We start from the raw sequence: 21,971 nt of genomic DNA on the forward strand, positions 1-21,971 counted from the left end.
CACCAGCCTTTGATTAAATTAATTGACTTCCTCACTGTGTATCTCCACCCCCTTCCCTCTGTAGAGTTCAGACACTGTCATGTCAACAGTGCTCTTAATTTTTTAACAATGGATGTGTAGATGTTACTGTAAATTATATGACATAACAAGACCTGGCATTCCGCAAGTAGTTTGACTCGACTGTGCCAGCTTCCTCACAGTAGTGTTTGAAACCTACTTTGACCTTGAGAGACAGCCCAAGATGATACTTTACTCTTGACCCAACCTCTTCTGAGGTCAGGTTCCTTCTCTCTGAGGTACCCCAAGAGCAGTTACTCTTATTTTCAGCCTCCACAATGTATTCCAGTTACTTTAAATAAAAGCTGGTTTTTTTTTGTGCTCAAAGTAGAGAAACTAGCTTTTATTTTGTGATTCTGTAACTGATTTTAGTTGCTTTACAAGAAGTTCTACTAGGTGGCCATAAAGTATGAATTGATGTATAGAAACATTATGTGCCGCTTGGCATAATTGCATGCCCACCCTAAAATTAGGCTGCCAGTGCTTTTCACAACCTGTTGGTTTAGACTTTCCGCATGTCTGTGAAAGTCTGCAGTATAGCCCAGGTTTTTCTTTTTCCTTCCCCTCTCTATCAATAAGCCATCTGTTGATAGTAATTTTTTCTTGCAGGTAGTGATGTATGGAGTAGGGCAATTTCTTCACTATTGTGGCATGACAGCATTGTTTTTGAGTCAATACCCAAAAATACAAAGAATTTATTCTTGTTGCACAGTGGCTCACAAAGTTCCTTCAGGTTTCTGATTGTCTTTGATACCATTTATAGAATGCTTCATTACCTTTGCAAATGAAAATGGTCCTGTTGCCAGGCAAGCAACGTAGCATAACTTAACATATTGTTAAACTCTCCAAGGTTTGTAGAGGAAGTACATTTGTATCTGTTGGGCAAGCCATCCATCACAACAGTGTTTTCTTACTGTTTGCAATTGTCCTATTTACTTTTGTCCTTAAAATAGTGGCTTGTGTTGAGAAAGTTACATTTGACATTAATGTCGTGGAAAAAATATAAAAGTAAAATTGCTTTGGTATTCCAAGCATTGTATAAATCACTGTTGTACTGAACCTTAGAAGTCTACACTGCACCCTTTTTAGTTTTGTGTGACTCTTTGGAAAGACGGTGAAAGAAAACAAAGCAAGTTAGTACAGATTGGCAGGGACATTGGCTTTTTTTCTGCCTTTGTCATAGGATAGGGAGTAGATCACCTGCTAGGATCAACTGGGCATGTTTTGCCTAATCAATTCCCTGCCATTGCAGAGGCCTCAGAGATTGGTGGCACTTCAGGGCGATTTAGACGGTCTAGTGAAGACCTGCTAAATCGACGGCAGAGCGCTCTCTGGTCGACTCCGGTCTGAGAAGAGTAAGGGAAGTCGACCAGAGAGCGTCTCCCATCGACACAGTGCAGTGAAGACACCTGGGTAAAATGACCTAAGCTATGTCGACTACAGCTACGTTATTCACATAGCTGGAATAGCGTATTTTAGGTCGATTTATCCTTCTAGTGAAGACAAGCCCTTGGTCTCTCTTGTTCTCTGCCTATAGCACACAACAGTTTAGTCTCCTGAGAACTAAATTTAGTTCAGCTAAAGTCACTGGACTCAAAATATGAGTATCTAGGTAAAATTTAATGGGCTGTGATATGCAGGAGGTCAGATTAAAATAGATAATCTGATGGTCCCTTCTGGCATTAAACTATACAAAACAGATTTTTCTTCATTCTGTCATCATGCAAGTCAGTTTACAGAAGTATTATTTGAATAACCCAAACTTGTCTTTTACCCACTGTACTGCAAATTAACTATTAATAGCATTAAGGAGATTACCATAGAAAATGATACACTTGTTTTTACATGCTACAGAGTTGGTAGTGACACAGCATGAGATAGTATTTTCATAACCATTTTGAAATTTGGACTTTGCCACTTGACTTGCAGTCTTTATAATTTTCTATGAAAAAGCTGCTCTGTGGGTATAGTATGAAAGGATGTTTTGCTACAAAACCTGACACTTCAGCAGAAACTACAAAAACAAAATAGCCAATTGTCTCATAGCTAAAAATGGATATCACAAATATAAAACTGCAAATAACTAAAAATTATCGATGGCGTAATTAGATAATGATGCATGAGAAGGTTTCAAAGTAACCTTCATACTTTTAAAATGTTTGGGTGCCTGTTTGTTCCTTGCAATAATTAAGGAACTGAAACCTTGAATGAGAATTCTGATTCAGACCTCAATGTGAATTTACAGCAGTAATAAATACTATTTAATCAAGTCTCCTGTGCTTTGCAGAATTGCACAAGGTGAGACTTGCATCTAAGTAGATATTAGTGTTGCTTATGCATAAACCTTTTTAATTTTTATAAGTTTCATGAGACCTATATCTCTAAAGAAAAAGGATACTAATGCCACAGTCCTCCAGATACTCCAGCATATTCAAGACATATATCCTGCACATGCAGGGACTAGAGGAGAGATTTTGTGTTAAATTACTTTATTCTATGAATGATCTACAGGGTGAATTAAGGATATAACTCTAGATTATCCACTCTCATTGAAACGGTATAGAGTGCTCATCTCAGAGTTCCCTTCATTTTCTCTTCAGTGCGATTGGACTTCCAACCTCACACTGATGGATGGGACTGTAACCTGGAAATCTGGGTTTTCCTGGAGAAACTAAAGTGCAACTTCAACTATCTTGGGTAGTAGCATTTAGAACAGGGGTGGGCAAAATACGGCCTGCGGGCCAGATCTGGCCTGTCTAACATTTCAATCCAGCCTCCTCTGCCCCCTCGCGATCTCTGAGTCCAGGCCGCTAAAAGTCCTGCGGTGCAGCGGGGTGCTCAGGCAGTCTGCGTGCCTGCCGTGGCACCATGCCACTCCTGGAAGTAGCCAGCTGCTGCTGGCACATCTCTGCGCGCCCCTGGCGTGGGTGGAGGTGGCTGTGTGTGCTGCCCCCGGCCCCAGCACAGTCCTCCCAGCTCCCATTGGCTGGAAACTGGCCAATGGGAGCTGCGGGGCCGGTGCTTGCGGGTGCAGGCAACGCACGGAGACCTACTGCCCCCTCCCCCCCCCCAAGGGCACGCAGAGCCGTGCCAGCAGCAGTCAGCCACAGCTGCTTCTGGGAGCAGCGTTGGGCTATGGCAGGCAGGCAGCCTGCCTGAGCCCTGCTGCGCTGCTGGTTGGGAGCTGCCTGTGGTAAGCACCTCCCAGCCAGAGCCTGCACCTCGCACCCCCGCCTGCACCCCAACCCCTGTCCCAGATCAGAACCCCCTCCTGCATCCAAACTCCCTCCCAGAACTTGCACCCCCTCCTGCATCCCAATCCTCTGCCCCAGCCTGGAGCTCCCTCCTGCACCCAAACTCCCTCTCAGTCCCCACATCCCCTCCATTAATAGAGTAGAAATGTGTGGCCCGTGACGACTTACCAAAATTCGTGGAGTGGCCCCCCTGTGAAAATTATTGCCCACCCCTGATTTAGATCCTGCTTCTCCTTTGATCTCCTTCTTACCTCTTTATTCTACCACTACCAGATGAGGAACAGCAGTAACTCTTGGAAGATTTTTTTTTTTTAATCAGAATTCTGCCATTGTGGGTGGGGGAGTATACAATCCAGAGGCAAGGCAGTAGCCATTGTTCACCCCCTTCTTGTCTTCGGAGCCCAGACTCTTCTTTTTTTTTTTTGGCACCTACTGAGAGACTTAGTTGCTGGAGGGAGAGCTGTTAGCCACAGCACTCAACTTGAAGTCCCCCATCTAGTTCTTCTGGCTTTAGTTTTTCCCTAGAACGAGTGAAGCACCTGATCCACAGTTTCTGCCATGACTGTGAATTTTGTCTTTGTGGGTCCAGACTTAACTATTGAAAAATTTGGCCTAAATTGAATCTTTAGATCCACTTCCTCTTAGTAGATTGTGAGAATCTTCAGGCTGACTTATTGAAACCTCAAATTAGAGCCACTCTACACATGACCTACAGTAGACATACATAAAATTTTGAGTTTGTGCCCATTTTGCTTCTATACAAAGGTCTGAAAGTGTATGGTTTCAAAATTCTCAGCTTGTTTTACCTTACCAGTATCAGTAGTGTAAAGTCTGGCTTTTCCTGGCAAGTTGGAGGATTTCTTAGGTAATTTTTTTTGCTTTCTCAGCCCATAACTAAAGGCCTGGGGTGTTTAGTTAAAAATAGATGTCAGAAACAAAAGGCGTTTTAATGCAGTCTGAATAAAAATATTATCATGTCAGTTAATGAGATGGATAGTATTTGTGATAATCCCAACACATCTCTGGCTATCCATATTCTCTAAGGTAGACAAGATGAGAGTTTCAAATAAAAAAAAAAAATTGAAAAGACTTTTTAAAAATAAATCATTCCTTTGACTATCATAAAGAAACAAAAAGCATAAACTGTCCCTCTCCCCCCTGAGGGCACCTTTAAAGTTATCCATTCATATTACATGCTCTTTAGAGATGTGAGTAAATAATAAAATAATGTAAAATTTCGGAAAAAAATCCATCTGTTTAGAATTCAAAATCTTTAAAATTTACAGTGTCTTTTGCTTTTCTGAATTGTGAGCAAGTTAACAAACAATATACAATGAAAAATGCAAATACTAATAATAGGGCACAAACAAGGAAGCATAATAGATGAAATGGCCATGCATGGTTGTGCACTGCAAGAAATGTGGGTTGGGATTTGTTTTCTCAATGGCTATATTTTTTACACTTTGTAGTTTTGTTCTTTCCGTCCGTTGTGTTATAAGGGTGCCCATCAGTGCCGTATCAGCTCGTGCTGAATGAGAAATGAAGTGCTATTTTCGTTTAGTTTTTATTAAGTCTAAACTGATGTTCTTTGTTTAGCTTAGAGCAATAAATGTAGATCTCCAGACTGATGCTGCCCTGCAAGTGGATATTTCAGATGCTCTTAGCGAGAGGGACAAAGTGAAATTCACTGTTCATACCAAGGTAAACCCAGCCTTGTATCTGGATGATGTGTAATTGTAATAAATTAACTAAAAAATGAGAAAGTAATAGTTTGTCATTCAAGATACATTGTCAGCCTCAAGTAATCAACAAAGAAAATTCAACATTCAAAAAATGTTGATTTAAAAGGTAAAACCATAACTTACTTACAAGAACTTACTTGAGATTCTCTATAGATTATTGTATTCTGCCTTGTGATTCCCACACTTACTTTGTTAAATTAGTGGCAGGCTTGCTGTTGGAGCCTTTCACTCTTGGAGCCATCACACTCTTGTATTCCTCGGTGTGGTGTACATTGTTTTCTCCATTATTCACTCCAGACTTGAACAATGTACTTCAGGCTAGTAGTGTGTTCTGCCTCAGGTTTACTTTTTAATATTCTAAGTAACTTATAGATTGATTTGATGGTATATTGGTACTGTCGTTTCATGATGTTAGTACTATAAAATAGATTACTTTTATTTTACAAAACATTTAGAAGATAAATTGTTACTCAGGATGCAGCTTACTTTTAGTAGAATTTAAGGTTGTTTTACTGTTCTTCTAGTTTAGACTACTTTTCGGCATTGAGATTATAGAACATGATATAGTAGTGTAAACATTTGAATACTTAAATCTGAAAAAAGCCCCCTTCTTTGCAGAGTTCTTTACCAAATTTTAAACAAAATGAATTTTCTGTTGTTCGGCAACACGAGGAGTTTATCTGGCTTCATGATTCCTTTGTTGAAAATGAAGACTATGCAGGCTACATCGTAAGTATTCTAAACCTTTCATTTTATTTGTCTTGTTCTTTTATAAAAAGCTGTAGACTGAGGACTTGATTATCACATGTACTGAGCACTATATCATTTAAAGCTAATAGGTGCTATAGGTGCTCTTCCTCTCTCAAAATCAGGCCCTGAAGTTTTACTACATTGCGTTAGGCAGTTTCACAAAGTCAGATGTTGAAACAAATTCTTAGGTGAGCCAGTGTAATCTTCGTTATAACATGTTTTTTTGCATTGTGCCTGTCTCGTCTTTGCTCCAAGAATTTTGAGTGGCTTAATGTTGCATCTGTGTCGTTTAGTCTAAAACGTATTAAAACATAGAAGACACGTGAACTGTGAAACTTGGCATTCCTGTTTTCAGGAATTAATGTTTAACTTATTGTTTGCTGAGTTGAGTTTTTTGTTTCCTTTGTAGCTGGAATGGCAAGAGTTCAGTATTAAGCTGTAAAGTCATCAGTGCTCTTGGAATTTTGTTCCATTACTAATTGGAGGAGGAGGAGTAGAATCCATTTTCTACTCTAGGAGGAGTAGAATCAATTTTCACTTTGGATTAATTCAAAGAAAATAGTAAATGTGGTTTAAAGTAGGACAAAGAAAACATAATACATAATTTAGAGGACTTCCCTCTTTGGACTTATTTCAGGCCTTCGGGGAATGGATGTCTCCGAAGTAGTTAGTTACATGATGAAAGAAGTAATTGTAAATGCAGCTAGCGTTAACATCAATACATTGATTTAAAATGGAAATATTTGACGTTTATCTTTTTGATAATGTCAAAATAATATCTTCTACACATTTAATTGAAGGTTTTTTAAAAGCATTCAAAACTAAAATATTGGGGTTTTTTTAGGGAAAAAAAATCTTTGTTTAATACTTTTATGCACATTGTCCATCCTGATGCACCATTTTAATTGATCACAAATCTGATCATATTAATTTTTAATCCTGAAATGGAAGAGGTGAGAGGTACTTGAGAAGAATAAACCTGTTATCCTAGGCTATGTCTATACTTAATATGATAGAGGCACACCAGCAGCGCTTTAGTGTAGACACTCACCACAGCGACAAGAGGGGTTCTCCTGTTTCTGTAGTTAATCCATCTCTCTGAGAGGCGGTAGCTAGGTCAATGGAAGAATTAGCGCAGTCTACACTCCGAGTTAGGTTGACCTTGCTACATTTGTTAAGGGTGTGGATTTTTCATGCTCCTGAGAGACTTAGCTATTCAGATGTAAATTTTCAGTGTAGACCAGCCCTTTGTCAGCTGGTTGCTGGTTTGTTAATGCTTTGAGATTAATTTTTCTGAGTTGCATAGTAAGGGCTTAAAGTGAAATGAGAAGTTGTTCTTAAACAGTTTATATTAACATGTTTAGACTTCAGCATACTTTTGCTTCCTGGTGTACAGTCTAGTTGAAAAATTCACACCCCTGAGAAATGTAGTTAAACTGACCTAAGCCCTGGTATCGACACCTTTGGGTGGATGGAAGAATTCTCACGGGGGTGGATTTACTACAGTGACAGAAAAATTCCTTCTGTCTCTGTGGAAAGTGTCTATGCTACAGCAGGATAGCTGCAGTTGTGCTGCTATAGTGCTTATAGTGTAGACATAGCCTTAGTAATTCAGGAACAGTTTAGATGAATTGTTTTAACTTAGTGCACCATATTATAAAATAATTGAAAGGTTAAATGGCCCAAAACTTTACCTACTGTATCTTTATTTACTGTATGTGAAGTTCGTATCTCTTTTCCAACAAATGTATTTTTTAATGCCAGCAGCCTAGCAATAACAACTTAGTGTGCAATGAATGGTAGAAAAATGACTCCAATTTCATGCTTTTTCAGAAAATATGAACGGAGGGCATTAAAACAATTTTTGAAAATACCTTGACAATGTCCCCTTTGTTTAAAAGAAACATCAGAATAGTTAACAGAAGTTAATTAAGTGAATCAGAAATGGTGTTTAATTTTCATAAGGCCAGCTGTAAGTAGATTTTTGGACCCAGAAAATAACATTTTAGTAATATGAAAGGAAACCATGACTTGAAAATGGGGCATTGGGCTAGTATGCTCCATAAATTGTTCATCAGGTGACTTTTGGCCATAAGGGTATTAACGATGAGCAGGGAGGAGAACAGCAGGAGTTCAGGTCTAAAAAGTTTTAAGCAACTTAGGCCATGTCTACACCACAGCGTTAAGTCGACGATCATAAATCACTTTAATAACATCGGTGGAGCACGTCCACATAGTGTTCTTTGTGTTGGCTTGAGTGCGTCCACAGTCGTTGCTCTTGCATCAACAGAGAGAGCATTGCATCATGGGTAGCTATCCCACTGTGCAACTTGTCACCTTTTGCCACTGGAAGTTCTAGGAACCGATCGCGGTGAATCATGGGGACATGCTCGCCATCCTGTGATGCAGTTCTTTCCGTTCCATCATTCCATGGGCTTCCTACTTCATTTTGTGCCATTTTTCAGCAGCCTTTGTAAACTCTGTGCCTGCTGTCTCTGCCTGACAGCATAGATCTTGAGCTGCTGACCATTCTGGTGATGAGCATTATGAACGCAACGTGGCTGGTACTGCAGTATTTCATGGGCTGCGAAACAGAGTGAATCAGTGGTGTCTGTCCTGCTGTCTGCCAGGGAAACAAATAACTCAAGATTGCTGCTGGTATTCACGGAACAGTTTGCCACAGTGGAGTGTTGGTACTGGGCTCAGGAAACAAGCACTGGGTGATGGGATTGCATTATGATGCATGCATGGGATGACGAGCGGTGACCTCAGAACTTTTGGATGCGCAAAGCCACCTTCCTGGAACTGTGTGTGGAGCTTGCCCTAACACTGTGGTGCAAGGACACCAGAATGAGAGCTGCCCTCACTGTGGAAAAGGGAGTGGTGATTGCTGTGTGGAAGCTGGCAACTCTAGACTGCTACCGGTCAGTCACAAATCAGTTTGGAATTGGAAAATCCACCGGGGGGAGGTTGGTGATGCAAATGTGCAGGGCCATTCATTGCCTCCTGCTATGAAGGACTGTAACTCTTGGTAATGTGCAGGAAATAATAAATGGCTTTGAGGCAATGGGATTCCTTAGCTGCGGCAGGCGACAGATGGAAGACATATCCCAAATTTGGCCCGTGACCATTTTGTGATGGAGTACAACAACCGAAAGGGATACTACTCCATGATCCTGCAGGTGCTGGTGGATCACCATGGCTGTTTCACTGTCATAAATGTGGGGTGGTCAGGGAACGTGCATGATGCATGCATCTTTCGGAACACTGGACTGTATAGAAAGCTGCGCGCTGGGACTTTCTTTCCAGACCAGAAGATTCTAATGGGGGATGTGGAAATGCCCATAGTGATCCTTGGAGACCCGCCTGCCTCTTGCTCCCGTGGTTCATGAAGCCTTACACTGGGAACCTAGACAACAGCAAGGAGCACTTTAACAACAGGCTCAGCAGGTGCTCAATGACCATTGAATAGGCCTTTTGCCGGTTAAAAGGTTTCTGGCACTGTCTTGTTGGCCGGTTAGACCTCAATGAGGATAATATTCTGATGGTCATTGCGGCCTGCTGTACTCTGCATAATACTTGTGAAGTGTGTGTGTGTGGGGGGGGGGGGGGGGGAATTTCCCCAGGCGTGGACCACTGAGGCCAAGCGCCTGGCTGCTGATTTTGAGCAGCCAGATACAAAGGCAATTAGAGAGGTGCAGCGGGAGGCTATTTGAATCAGGGAGGCTTTGAAGGAGCATTTTGACAGTGATTCCCAGTAATGCATCTTTATATGATGCATTTGGCCAGGTAATGTTTACTTGCTGCCTGTAGTGCTTGCTTCCTGATCATTAATTGCAAGGAGCAAATATTGCTACTTACAGCCACTGTGTTTGAGCGATGTATGTATATCACAAATAAAGACTCATTTTATTTCAAAGACTCAACTTTAATAATGGGATAAAACAAACTTTTGATCAAATAGGGAATATGAAAACGAGGAACAGTCTCACGGTAGAGCTCTCACACCTGGGTGTAACTCCAGCTTTCGTTGGAAAATCAGTCCCTACGTGTGGAATGCACGGAGTACTGTGAGGGACTGGGAACACGCGAGAAATGTGGTGGGAAAGTTTGGGGAGGGCATGGACTGGAGTTCTGTAGTGGTGGGAGGGAGAGTTGGGCATGGATGTGCTCAGATTCCAGGTTAATAAGGGACTTCAACATCTCTGTCTGGCCCTTCAGGAACTTTATCATCCGCTCCTGCCCCTGTGTCCTTTCATGGCTATCAAGCCTGAGTCTTTCATTGATTGTCTCCCTCCATGCTCTGGCTTGGCTATGTGCTGCATCTGTTGAATCCAGCATTTTGTGAAACATATCCTCCTTACATAATGACAGGTTTCAGAGTAACAGCCGTGTTAGTCTGTATCCGCAAAAAGAAGAACAGGAGTACTTGTGGCACCTTAGAGACTAACAAATTTATTAGCGCATAAGCTTTCGTGGACTACAGCCCACTTCTTCGGATGCATATAGAATGGAACATATATTGAGGAGATATATATACACACACATACAGAGAGCATAAACAGGTGGGAGTTGTCTTACCAACTCTGAGAGGCCAATTAAGTAAGAGAAAAAAAACTTTTGAAGTGATAATCAAGCTAGCCCAGTACAGACAGTTTGATAATAAGTGTGAGAATACTTACAAGGGGAGATAGACAAACATTGACTCTATCTCCCCTTGTAAGTATTCTCACACTTATTATCAAACTGTCTGTACTGGGCTAGCTTGATTATCACTTCAAAAGTTTTTTTTCTCTTACTTAATTGGCCTCTCAGAGTTGGTAAGACAACTCCCACCTGTTTATGCTCTCTGTATGTGTGTGTATATATATCTCCTCAATATATGTTCCATTCTATATGCATCCGAAGAAGTGGGCTGTAGTCCACGAAAGCTTATGCTCTAATAAATTTGTTAGTCTCTAAGGTGCCACAAGTACTCCTGTTCTTCTATATCCTCCTTACTCTTCCTGGCTTGCTGCCTTATCTGATGGAGGCACTCTGCTGTTTTGGAGTAGTAGGTCCTCAAGGGCACATCTGCAGAAGCCAAAGAAACAATGAACAGACACAGTATTATGAATGTGCTCCCAGCCATGAATCACAAAATGTACACACACCTCTTACTCACTGTCCCATGGCTAACACAGAGGTCAGCACGAGTCCCGATTATGGGGTGGGGTGGGCAAGGGAGAATGGGCAAGAAGGGACAAAGGGTGGTTTGCGAAGTGGGTTACTATAAGTGTCCAGCGAGCCTATTCTGAATATTTGTACCCTTTTTCACAGGCTAGCGTAATCAAATCTTATATCTCACTCCTAAGGGTGCATCTTCTGCATGTGTGTGGCTTCAAACCAGCTCTGTTTGCCTCTCGCCTGTGTGCCGCTCTGTTCCCTGCAGAAATAATTGCTGGGTTGCACGGCAAAATTTCGTATAGCAGGGAGAGAAACAAGGCAGGTCTCCCAAGGAACCTTCGGCAGAGGAATGCAGAATACCTACAGGAAAGCTTCCTAGAGATTTCTATGAAGGATTCCCAGGACATCCCTGTGTACATTAACAAATTTTTCTGGTGTGACCCCACTGCGTAGATGGGGCTTTGTTGTTAATTTCTCTCTTATCCATCCCTACCATATAAAAAAGTACATGAGAGCTCAATCTCCTCTCACCATGCAGTATCAAAGCAAAATGAGCACTTACTGGAGCTCCCCTCTCCTGGCATGCAGGATGCAGAGCTGGAGTGCTAGGACTGGCTAGACCTCTCTGGAGTGGCGGAGAGGTCCTGACTTGCTGCACCACTGGACGACCCTGCCAGTACTCCACATCGTCCTCCAGCTCCACTTCCTCATTGGGGTCGAGTCCGTTGGCTGCTCTCCAAAGTATCCATGGGGCTCTTGGTGATGTAGTTGGGGTCGCCACCAAGGAGGCATGCAGCTCCTTATAGAGCAATGGTTGGCCTCCCTTGCCTTTTGGTACGCCTGCCTCATCTCCTTGATTTTAGCATGACACTGCTGTGTGTCCCTTTCATGCCCCTTCTCCTGCATGCCACTAGCAATCAGCCCGTAGCTTTCAAAATTTCTGACTGGTGCAAAACTGCGACTGCATAGACGCCTCCTCTCCCCATGTACTCAGCAGATCCAACAGCTCTAGTGTGCTCCATGCGGGAGAGCATCAGCTGCATAAAGCCAGCATGGTCAGCTGGGAAGATGCTGTATAAATTGTCCACACTGAGCAAACAGGAAGAGGAATTTCACTAATTCCTGGGCCTTTAAACAGGGGAGGGGCACATATCTGTGTACCTTCAGGGCAGCAGAGTTTGAACCGCTGGCCAGAGCGGTCATGATGGACTTTGTGGGACACCTGGAGGCCAGTTAAGGTGACATAACCAGCTGAGGTGTCTACACTGATGCTGCATCGCTCTAACTGTGTCGCAAAAAGCTCTATGCTACTCATAGAGGTGATTTTTATTATGTCAGCATAGCAGAGGAGTTACGTCGGCGGGAAGAGTCTTTCAGTGTGTACACCTCCACTGTTTTGTCGACAAAAGCCGACTTTTGTCAATAAAACTGTGTAGTGTAGACAAGGCATTACTGTGCCCTTATTTGAAGGGCTGTAGCTTTGACTAAGAAGGTGAGGAATTCAAAAGTACTCTGACTCATTTCACAGATTCCACCGGCACCCCCTAGGCCTGATTTTGATGCTTCAAGGGAAAAACTACAGAAACTTGGAGAAGGAGAAGGATCGATGACTAAGGAAGAGTTCACCAAGATGAAACAAGAACTGGAAGCGTATGTATATTTTATTCAGTGCTCTGTGTGTGTGTGTGTGTGTGTGTTTCAATGGCCTTTTAGTGCTCTCTGCTATTCCATGCTTCTAATCATTTCACAACAGTGATCCCTTCCGGAAGATGCAGGTTTGAGCATCCACAGTTACCACGTAACCAGTGTTATCATAATGATCATGATCAGAGCCATCAGGAAAATTGTAGAAATTATTGCCCAGAATTGTAGGAATTGTATAAAAGGGTAATAAAAATACACACTGAAAATGGAAAACAAAGTTAGCTTTTTTTGTTTTGTTTTTACAAAGAATCCTTCAAAAATAAACTGTAGAGGTGAGGTATTAGATCTTAACTAACCTTTTCCTTTACAGATCACTTATGAAGGCAGTTTCAATCAGACTTTGATTGCTTTTCTGTTTTTACTATGTACTTGTATAAACCTTTTGTTTCACCATGAATATGGACTGAGCTGCTTTCTTTGCATGTGCCCTAGTAATAACTAAAAATGCAAATTTTACTTTCTAGCTTTAGTTACTATTAGTGACAGACATAGGCGTGGCAGAAGAGCTCTCACATCTGTGTGAACTAATAGGACCTTGTACAACCACAGTAGTTAGTTGTTAATGTGCAATTATCAAACTTCTGTTCTGCAGAACTGGAAATTTGGTAACTGCCTGACATGTTTTTTTTATTGGGAATACATAATTTTACAGTAGGAGAGTTTCTTGGAAATAGTGACTTCCCTGGTTATGCAGTTGATAGTGATTGGAGGATTTGTTGTAAGGTTTAGTACTCTGTGTTGAGTCATATAGGAAAGTCTTTTTCCTTACTCCATCCCCTTTCTTTTATCTCATCCATGGACCTCTTTGCTCTTTCTCCTCCCTTCCTGATTTCAGTTTTCATGTGTATATTTACACTGCTACTAGATTACTTCTCTCCAAAACACTGAACTGGCAAGAAAATAATTAGCACTTCTCAGCATCCAGCTGCTGTGAGCTAGTGTATTAAAAGTACTGTATTAGACTGGTGTGCAAGAGATGGTTTGACAGCAGAGGAAATATACACTTGTACTTCATACGCCAGAAAACTGGAAATTAGCAGAGCACAATAAATATTGAAGAATCTGTGATTTTCCAGCGGCCCTGATCATGATTCTTTTGTGGTCTGGTTAGGGGTTGGATAACACAGAAACCTTGGGGTTTCTTCTACTGCCACCTCCATCCTCTGCATCCTTCTTTTTTGTCTTCACTGAATGACTACTGCTCTCACAGAGATCAAACACCTCCCAACACTGATCCTGCTGGTTTGCTGGTATGTAAATCTTATGATCCCTCCTTGCACGTAGTGGAAGCAAGTGTGTCAATTATCTAAGCCATTTCATTGTTAACTTGAGGGGGAATAAAAGAAGCCCCTTTCCTCTTATCTCTGTACAATCAATGCAGTTTACTAACCATGTCAGTTAATTGAATTTATAAAATAAAATAAACTGTAGTAAACTAGTATTGATAAGAGTAGATGCTCCTCCTCCTGATTAATCTTTTGTTTGCACCATAAACTAAGCTTCAATTATTGCCTTAAAACCTAGTTTGGTTGAACTGGGCAACTGACTTAACTTGGCTTTTGATATATGGCAAAACCTCAGAGTTAAGAACACCTCACTAGAAACCAGAAATATGCAATCAGGCAGCAGCAGAGACAAAACAAAAAGCAAATACAGTACAGTACTGTGTTAAACATAAATTACTTAAAAGAAAAAGGGTGGGGAATTAAAAAAGATTTGACAAGATAAGGAAACCTGTTTCTGTGGTTGTTTTGTTTAAATTAAGATGGTTAAAAGCAGCATTTTTCTTCTGCATAGTCAAGTTTCAAAGCTGTATTAAGTCACTCTTCAGTTGTAAACTTTTGAAAGAACCACCATAATGTTTTGTTCAGAATTACAAACATTTCAGAGTTATAGCCTCCATTCTGAGGTGTTCGTAATTCTGAGGTTCTACTGTACTAAATTTTACGACTGTTCTAAAAGTGAAATTAAGCAAAAGATCCGTGTATATAGAACCCAACATGTGTTAGGCACTTTAGACATGGAATAAGATTCCTGATCCAAAGAGCTTGCAAGCTAAATGGACAAAATACAGACAAATGAGTTGAGGGGAGCAAACAGGCAAGATGGCGATAGAGGAAGGACTATTCAGAATAGGCTATGTGATTGCTTGTGTTGTACAGTTTTGCATCTTGTTAGTTTATGGGAAGGCTAAATGGGGTTATACTTCCAGTGGAACTAACATAGAGATGGAATTTGTATCCTCATTTAAAGGACCTGTAATATTTGTTGTATTTATCTCTATATGTCTGCTTATGTAATATGATAAAGGATTAAATTTTTCTCCATGTATTAACATTACCTTCTTAGTGCACACATTAAATACCACATAATGTACTAACAACAAGTACATCAAAGGTTAGGGTAAAATATTTTAGCACTCCTTAGTTTTGTCTGTGTACGAGGATGTTTCTAATTTCCGCAGTTGGCTTAATCAAAAATTAATTGTTTCAGGTGGAATTTTTATTCTTTATTGTGTAGTCACTGTACTTGTTTTTTGTTTCCAGTGAGTATCTGGCAATATTCAAGAAGACAGTTGCAATGCATGAAGTGTTCTTGTGTCGTGTGGCAGCACATCCTATCTTGAGAAAAGATTTAAATTTCCATGTCTTCTTGGAATATAATCAGGATGTGAGTATTGAAAACTGATTCAATAGCAAAAGTAATCAAGATGTACTTTCATGATACGATTGAAAATGGGTAGAACACTTATCTCCCGAAATAATTTACAGTGATTCCTTAATCAAACCTGTTTGGATTTAGAATTTAAGAAATTAAATTAGCTGGCCCTGTCAAAGTTCATTTTTCTGCCATCTGGGAAATTGGTATTCAGGACCTAATTTATAGTTTTTGAACTGTAGCCCGGTCATAAAAAATATTTATGGAAGGCTAGCAACACTTTTTAATCAGTCACCATTTGCTATGGCTCAAGAAGATATTTTCTCACCCATTCTCTTGATTGATTTCAGGTGTTTTGAAAGAGAGAGCATGATGAAACAAACTGCCATTATCACGGTTTTGTAAAATTGAGTGTGATTAGTTCTCATCAAGACAGGATTCCAACAGTAACTCTTTGATTAAAAATTATGATGGGTAAAAGGTTCTGTTATACTGAGGAATAATCTGTAGCTTAACATGGTTGTTAAATATTATGCCAAGATGACAAAAATCTCTGAGAAGCAGAATAGTTTTATGATCGCTAAACTAGTTAGATATATGGAGAAGTAACCAATACAAGCTGTCTTCATACTGCGTTGGAATTGGAATCCTAATATTGGGCTAGTGAAGTGGACGCTGTTATGTATTGTAACTTGCCTAAAAACCTATTTCTGAGATGATGGTGTATATTGTCTAAATAGTGGTGCCTCAATTACTTTTTAAAATAACTAATTGTAACTACACCGTGACCCGATATAACATGAATTCGGATATAACGCGGTAAAGCAGCGCTACGGGGGGGCGGGGCAGTGCACTCCGGCGGATCAAAACAAGTTTGATATAACACGGCTTCACCTATAACGCAGTGAGATCTTTTTGGCTCCCGCGACAGCGTTATATTGGGGTAGAGGTGTATATATCTTGCACTACCTTCAATGTTGAAAATTTGAAAATAAAATTAAAACCAAACCTCAGGTAATTGATTTTTTTTTTTTGTTAACTTGAAACATGACTTTTGGTTCTTTGATATATAGAAGGTCAACTCAGTACTTGCTGCAGAAGACGCACAGCTGGTACAGGAATTCTGGCCACACAGATCTGGAAAGTTAGGTGGACAGAAAGGATGTGAGGAGATGGTGTGGGAAGGATGATTTCAGTGGAAGCATGGAGGAATTGGATTAGAAGTTCCTGAAGATGAAGTAATTTGCAATTGTAAGCAGCAAAGGAAGAGCAGAACCTAGTGGCATTAGCTAACTTGTCAGTAGCTTCCTTTCATTGTGTGTAAAAAATGAGGACATTTGAGAATGAATGTAGTTGAAATGATACAGATACATTCAGTATTCTTCCCAAATACTATGGAGTTGCATGTTTTCCCAAAACTCACATTAGATATTAAAGGAAGTCTGGTCAATAACTAGTACAATTCAAAATGTCGTAGTGATACTTGGTGCATCGTCCACATTATTTATACAATGGACTGCTAGGCAAACAGAAATCAACTTGATACAAGACTTGCAGTTTCTACTATAATTTCTAGCTCCTTTAAGTGCAAAAATGAATTCACTGCTTTTATTGTCTTCAGAGAACATGCTAACTTGAGATGTGAACTTGTCTTTCAGTTGAGTGTTCGTGGGAAAAACAAGAAAGAGAAACTTGAAGACTTCTTTAAAAACATGGTTAAATCAGCAGATGGTGTCATTGTTTCAGGAGTAAAGGTGATTCATCTCTAGCAATGTTAATAAAATGTTTAGTAATTTTTTGAAACTGTATCTCTTTGAACTGAAATCAAATATGTTTACAAAAGGAGACAAACACCAAATGCATGCCAAGTACATTTCAGAGCTTCACAAATGTATTATACACTTGCTAGAGGTAGATACAAAAGAGGTGAAGGTGGAGGGACTTGGGGCCGCACCAGCAAAGCCCAGGTGTAGCAACTTGATAAGATGCCTAGCCTCTTGCAACACTAACTACTGAGAAGACCCTTTCTGGAGGTTTCATCATTCATATTATTCTCTTCTGGATAGTAGGAATTGTAATCTTAGGGCTTGTCTTCACTATGGGGAGATTGACGCTGCTGCAATCGATGCAGCAGGTGTCGATTTAGTGGGTCTAATGAAGACCCACTAAATCGGTGGCAACACGGTCTTCAGTCGACCCCGGTACTCTAGCTCTCAGAGAAGAATAACGTAAGTCGACTGGAGAGCGTCTTCTGTCGATGACGCAGTGCAGTGAAGACCCCGGCGTAAGTTGACCTAAGCTACGTTGACTCCAGCTACGTTATTCATGTAGCTGGAGTAGCGTAACTTGGGTCAACTTACCCCGGCATTGAAGACATGCCCTTAAAGTTGCATGTCTGCCTGCTGGAAAGAGGCTTTGGATCTCCTCCCACCCCTACCCCAATCACTTTCCAGAACTATCTAGCTGCTTCACAGGGAGGGCATTCACTGTTTTATCCCTTCTCCAGCCTTTTTTTTGGTGGGTATGTGTGTTGGGGGGGTGGAATGGGTAAGGGCCATTTCCCTCCCCCAATGAATAACTCTGATACCTGCTTTTGTTAAGAACATAAGAATGACTGTATGGGGTCAGAACAATGGTCCATCTAGGTTTCATCAAAGAGTATCAGATGTGAAACAGCAGGAAGGTATTTAAGAAGCCAGCTCAAAGAGTTCCTCCTACACAAACATTCAGGTCTTGAGCAGTCCAGGCAAACAACGCATGTCACAACGAAGCGTAAACTTGTTCTTCATAATAATTTTAAAAACAATACTAGCTGTCTATTTAATTTTAAAAACAGCAAAAAAATATCTACCTCCGTTTCCATTTCTTATAAGGAGTCTTGAAGTTTAAATCTCCTCAGTGTGATAGATATGCTTGCTTTGATCTGCTTAGCTCTTGGAAGTCCAGGAGCTCTGGGCTGGTGACCCGTGCTGCCCAGGGTCCCTAGGGACAGCTCTGTCCGCCATTAGGGAATGTTTTTCCTGAAAACCCCCTGTAACATTTTGCGAACCCCCCCAGGGGTTCACGAACCCCAGTATGGGAACCACTGATCTAGACCAGTGGTTCTCAACCTTTCCAGACTACCCTTTCAGGAGTCTGATTTGTCTTGCATACTCCAAATTTCACCTCACTTAAAAACTACTTGCTTACAAAATCAGACATAATACCGAAGTGTCACAGCACACTATTACTGAAAAATTGCTTACTTTCTCATGTTTACCATATAATTATAAAATAAATCAATTGGAATATAAATATTATACTTGCATTTCAGTGTATAAAGTATATAAAACAGTATAAACAAGTCATATGAAATTTTAGTTTGTACTGACTTTGCTAGTGCTTTTTTTTGTTGTAAAACTAGGCAAATATCTAGATCAGTTGATGTATCCCCTGGAACACCTCTGTATACCCCCAAGAATACACGTACCCCTTATTGAGAACCACTGATCTGGACCATCCTTGATGGGTGTTTTTCTAACCTGTTCTTAAAAACCTCCAATCATGGAGATTCCACAACCTCCCTGGGCAACTTGTTTCAGTGCTTAACTACCCTTACAGTTAGGAAGTTTTTTCTACTGTCTATTCTAAATCTCCCTAGCTGCAATTTAAGCCCATTACTTCTTGTCATGTCTTTAGTGGTTAAGGAGAACAATTTATCACCCTCCTCTTTATAACAACCTTTTCATACTTGAAGACTGTTGTATCCCCCCTCCGTCTTCTCTTCTCCAGACAAAACAAACTCAGTTTTTTAATCTTTCCTCGTAGGTAATGTTTTCTAGATCTTTAATCATTTTTGTTGCTCTCTCTGGACTTTGTCTGATTTGTCCACGTCTTTCCCAAAGTGTGGTGCCCAGAACTGGATGCAATACTGCAGCTGAGACCAGATATCTAACTATTTCACTAACCAGATGGATGGTAATGAACCTTCTCCTTCACTGCTGGTTTGAGTCATAATAGAACTGGTGACTTAGAGGTGGAAGGTACTTATTACAACCGCCCTAGTAAATTACAAATGCATTATGAAACACCACCTCTTAAAAATCAGTTTTTCTTTCACCTGTCTGCTAACCATGTGTTCAGGATTCTAGGTAGGTGCAACACCTATTATCATAAAGCCTAAAACATTGCAGGCAAACATCAAATCTTGCAGGACTTGGCAGGTTAGTGAAATAGAAACTGACTTTCATATAGGGTGTTTTACAAAATAAGTACAGAGTTCACTTACACGTATTATAAAGTATTTAATTGTACACAGTCATGATTGTATACTAAATTTTATGTGTCATTATTATAGACAGCTGAATCGGTGTTCTAAATACTGTTTTGTATTTTAGGATGTAGATGACTTCTTTGAACATGAAAGAACATTCCTTGTAGAATACCATAACCGAGTTAAAGATGCTTCTGGCAAATCTGATAAAATGACAAGATCACACAAAAGTGAGTTTCTGCTCTCTGGGGGGGGGGAGCCCCATTAATTGTAGCACACACTAGAAAATTTTCTATTTCTTTGTGATTTGCAATGACCTTCCATTGATAACTTGCCTCACATGCAAGGAAGAGTAAAATTCTCAGGGAGTACAAATGTCTTTATGCAAGCAGAAGTAAACATAAGAGTGGCCTTACTGGGTCAGACCAAAGGTCCATCTAGGGCAGTATCTTCCCAACAGTGGCCAATGCCAGGTGCCCCAGAGGGAATGAACATAACAGGTAATCATCAGGTGATCCATTCCGTCGCCCATTCCCAGCTTCTGGCAAACAGGCTAGGGATACCATCCTTGCCCATCCTGGCTAATAGCCATTGGTGGACCAAAGACTAATCAGATCTTGGAATAATATATCTCTGGGTGTAACTAATGCTTGGGTGGACGCCATGGTCAAGTGGCAAGGAACAGAGCTGGCCTGGAGTGCAAGGTCCTGGAAGGGAACTTGGGGCAATCGTGGGGGGAGGCAACGGGGCCTGGGGAGGCAGCGGGGGCCAGGGGTGATGTGGAGTAGGGCGGGGGAAGCAATGGGGGCTGGGGCAATGAATGGTGGATCGGGGGAGGCAGCGGAGGCCTGGGGCACCAAAACACAAGTTTGCAGAGAGTGCCGTTTTCCCCATGGCTAATGCTATACTAGGCCAATTGGAATTAGAATAATCTGCTTTTGCACTGGAGACAGTTTGAGTCTTCATACCATCTCTTTTGGGGATAACTGAAACATGTATTTAACCTTTAGTTAAATTTTATGAATTTTAAAGTGCAGAGGTGGGTGGTACAGCTACATTCATGATTAAATTCTGTCATAAACCTGTGGGGAGAACTTTAGATCTGCCTGCAGTTACCTGGATTCAGTTTGTGCCACACAAGAAATTACATTTCTTTACTCAACCTCAAACTCATCTATGCTGCTTCAACCAAAAGTGGCAGTCATAATATGTAGGGGAGTGGAGAGGTTTGGGAAATTTTGGCATGCCAAAATTTGGGGACTATTGGCGACCTTAAGTTCAGGAAGGAAATACATTTCTCCTTCTGCAATTGCCCAGCTTCAGTCTTGGAAGGTGCCATTGGTATTAATCAGCTTGGAAACTTCTAGTAAGCAGTGTTTGTTGGGGCCATGTGTGCACCCACCCTCTTCCACTCAGTGAATTCCAAGGGCATAAAAGCAGGCATAGACCCACTTGTGTCCTTCAGACTGCTAAAAGAGCAGAGGGATGGCACAGCTCAGTGTTCTTGATGCATCCCTCATTGGGTTGGTTTGTCCTTATCCTCTCTAGGTATTTTTGTTTGTGAACAATTAAATAGGATTTTTTTTAAGAGTAGCTCTTTTTTCCCCCAGTGTTTGCATATTTTTTTCAAGTGTCATCGGGGCTCAGCTCTTTTGCACTACCATACCATCCTTTTTCAGTATGGTTCTGTTTTATCTTTGTTTTTCTTTCCCTTTTGTTAGGGTCTGCTGACACAATGGCACCATGGTGAGGTGACTAGGAAGGCAGGCCTTTCAAGCCTTGCGCTTCATAAAACACTTTGACACTGGTCACTGAGGGTTATGTGCAATGTCTGGTAACTAGGAGACGGTCACAATTTGAATAGATGTTTGATCTATCTTGCTTTCTCTTATGAAACTTGAAAAGATTAGTAGGGTCATCTTTAAACTGCTGTTGGAAGAGACTTAAGGAGCAAGCTGTGGAGTCTGGTAGAATCTGCATTAAAAGGGCACTGTAATGTCAAAGACCCTTTGCAAGAAGTGACTGCTTACGGGCCTCGCAAAAGTGGGTGAAGTCCCTGTTTTTGCCCATGTTAAAGATGTAAAGATTGGTGACAGCCGCACCTCTGCAGTAGCTCAAAGTAGCACTTTCTCAGGGAAGAACTGGGGAAAGGACATCTATATTTGCTGTAAACTGTGATTGGCTTATAAGAGTTCGGTCTTCATAGGGAGTGTCTTCTGCCCTAGGAAAAGCACAGTATTCTTGGGGATTCACATAAACAGAGTCCTTTTTAATCCCAGCACAAAGGTGGGGATTGGATTTCCGAGCTTTCTTGCCAGAGGACAATTCCATATGCCTCCCTTGGTAATAGTAATTGACATCTGTGGAGTGTGTTGAGGTGCTTACCTC

At 41.0% G+C, this 21,971-nt stretch overlaps 1 protein-coding gene across 1 annotated transcript in view; it reads left to right on the forward strand.

The window, feature by feature from the left end:
• Positions 1–21,971, forward strand: part of SNX6 (sorting nexin 6) — a 47,622-nt gene that overhangs the window by 2,643 nt on the left and 23,008 nt on the right. The window contains exons 3-8 of the mRNA XM_034768651.1: positions 4,908–5,012; positions 5,672–5,782; positions 12,498–12,619; positions 15,220–15,343; positions 16,990–17,085; positions 19,708–19,813. Coding sequence (XP_034624542.1) covers positions 4,908–5,012; positions 5,672–5,782; positions 12,498–12,619; positions 15,220–15,343; positions 16,990–17,085; positions 19,708–19,813 — 664 coding nt within the window. The remainder of the gene's footprint in view (positions 1–4,907; positions 5,013–5,671; positions 5,783–12,497; positions 12,620–15,219; positions 15,344–16,989; positions 17,086–19,707; positions 19,814–21,971) is intronic.

This window comes from Trachemys scripta, chromosome 4 (assembly GCF_013100865.1).
Source record: "Trachemys scripta elegans isolate TJP31775 chromosome 4, CAS_Tse_1.0, whole genome shotgun sequence".
NCBI classification, from domain to species: domain Eukaryota; kingdom Metazoa; phylum Chordata; order Testudines; family Emydidae; genus Trachemys; species Trachemys scripta.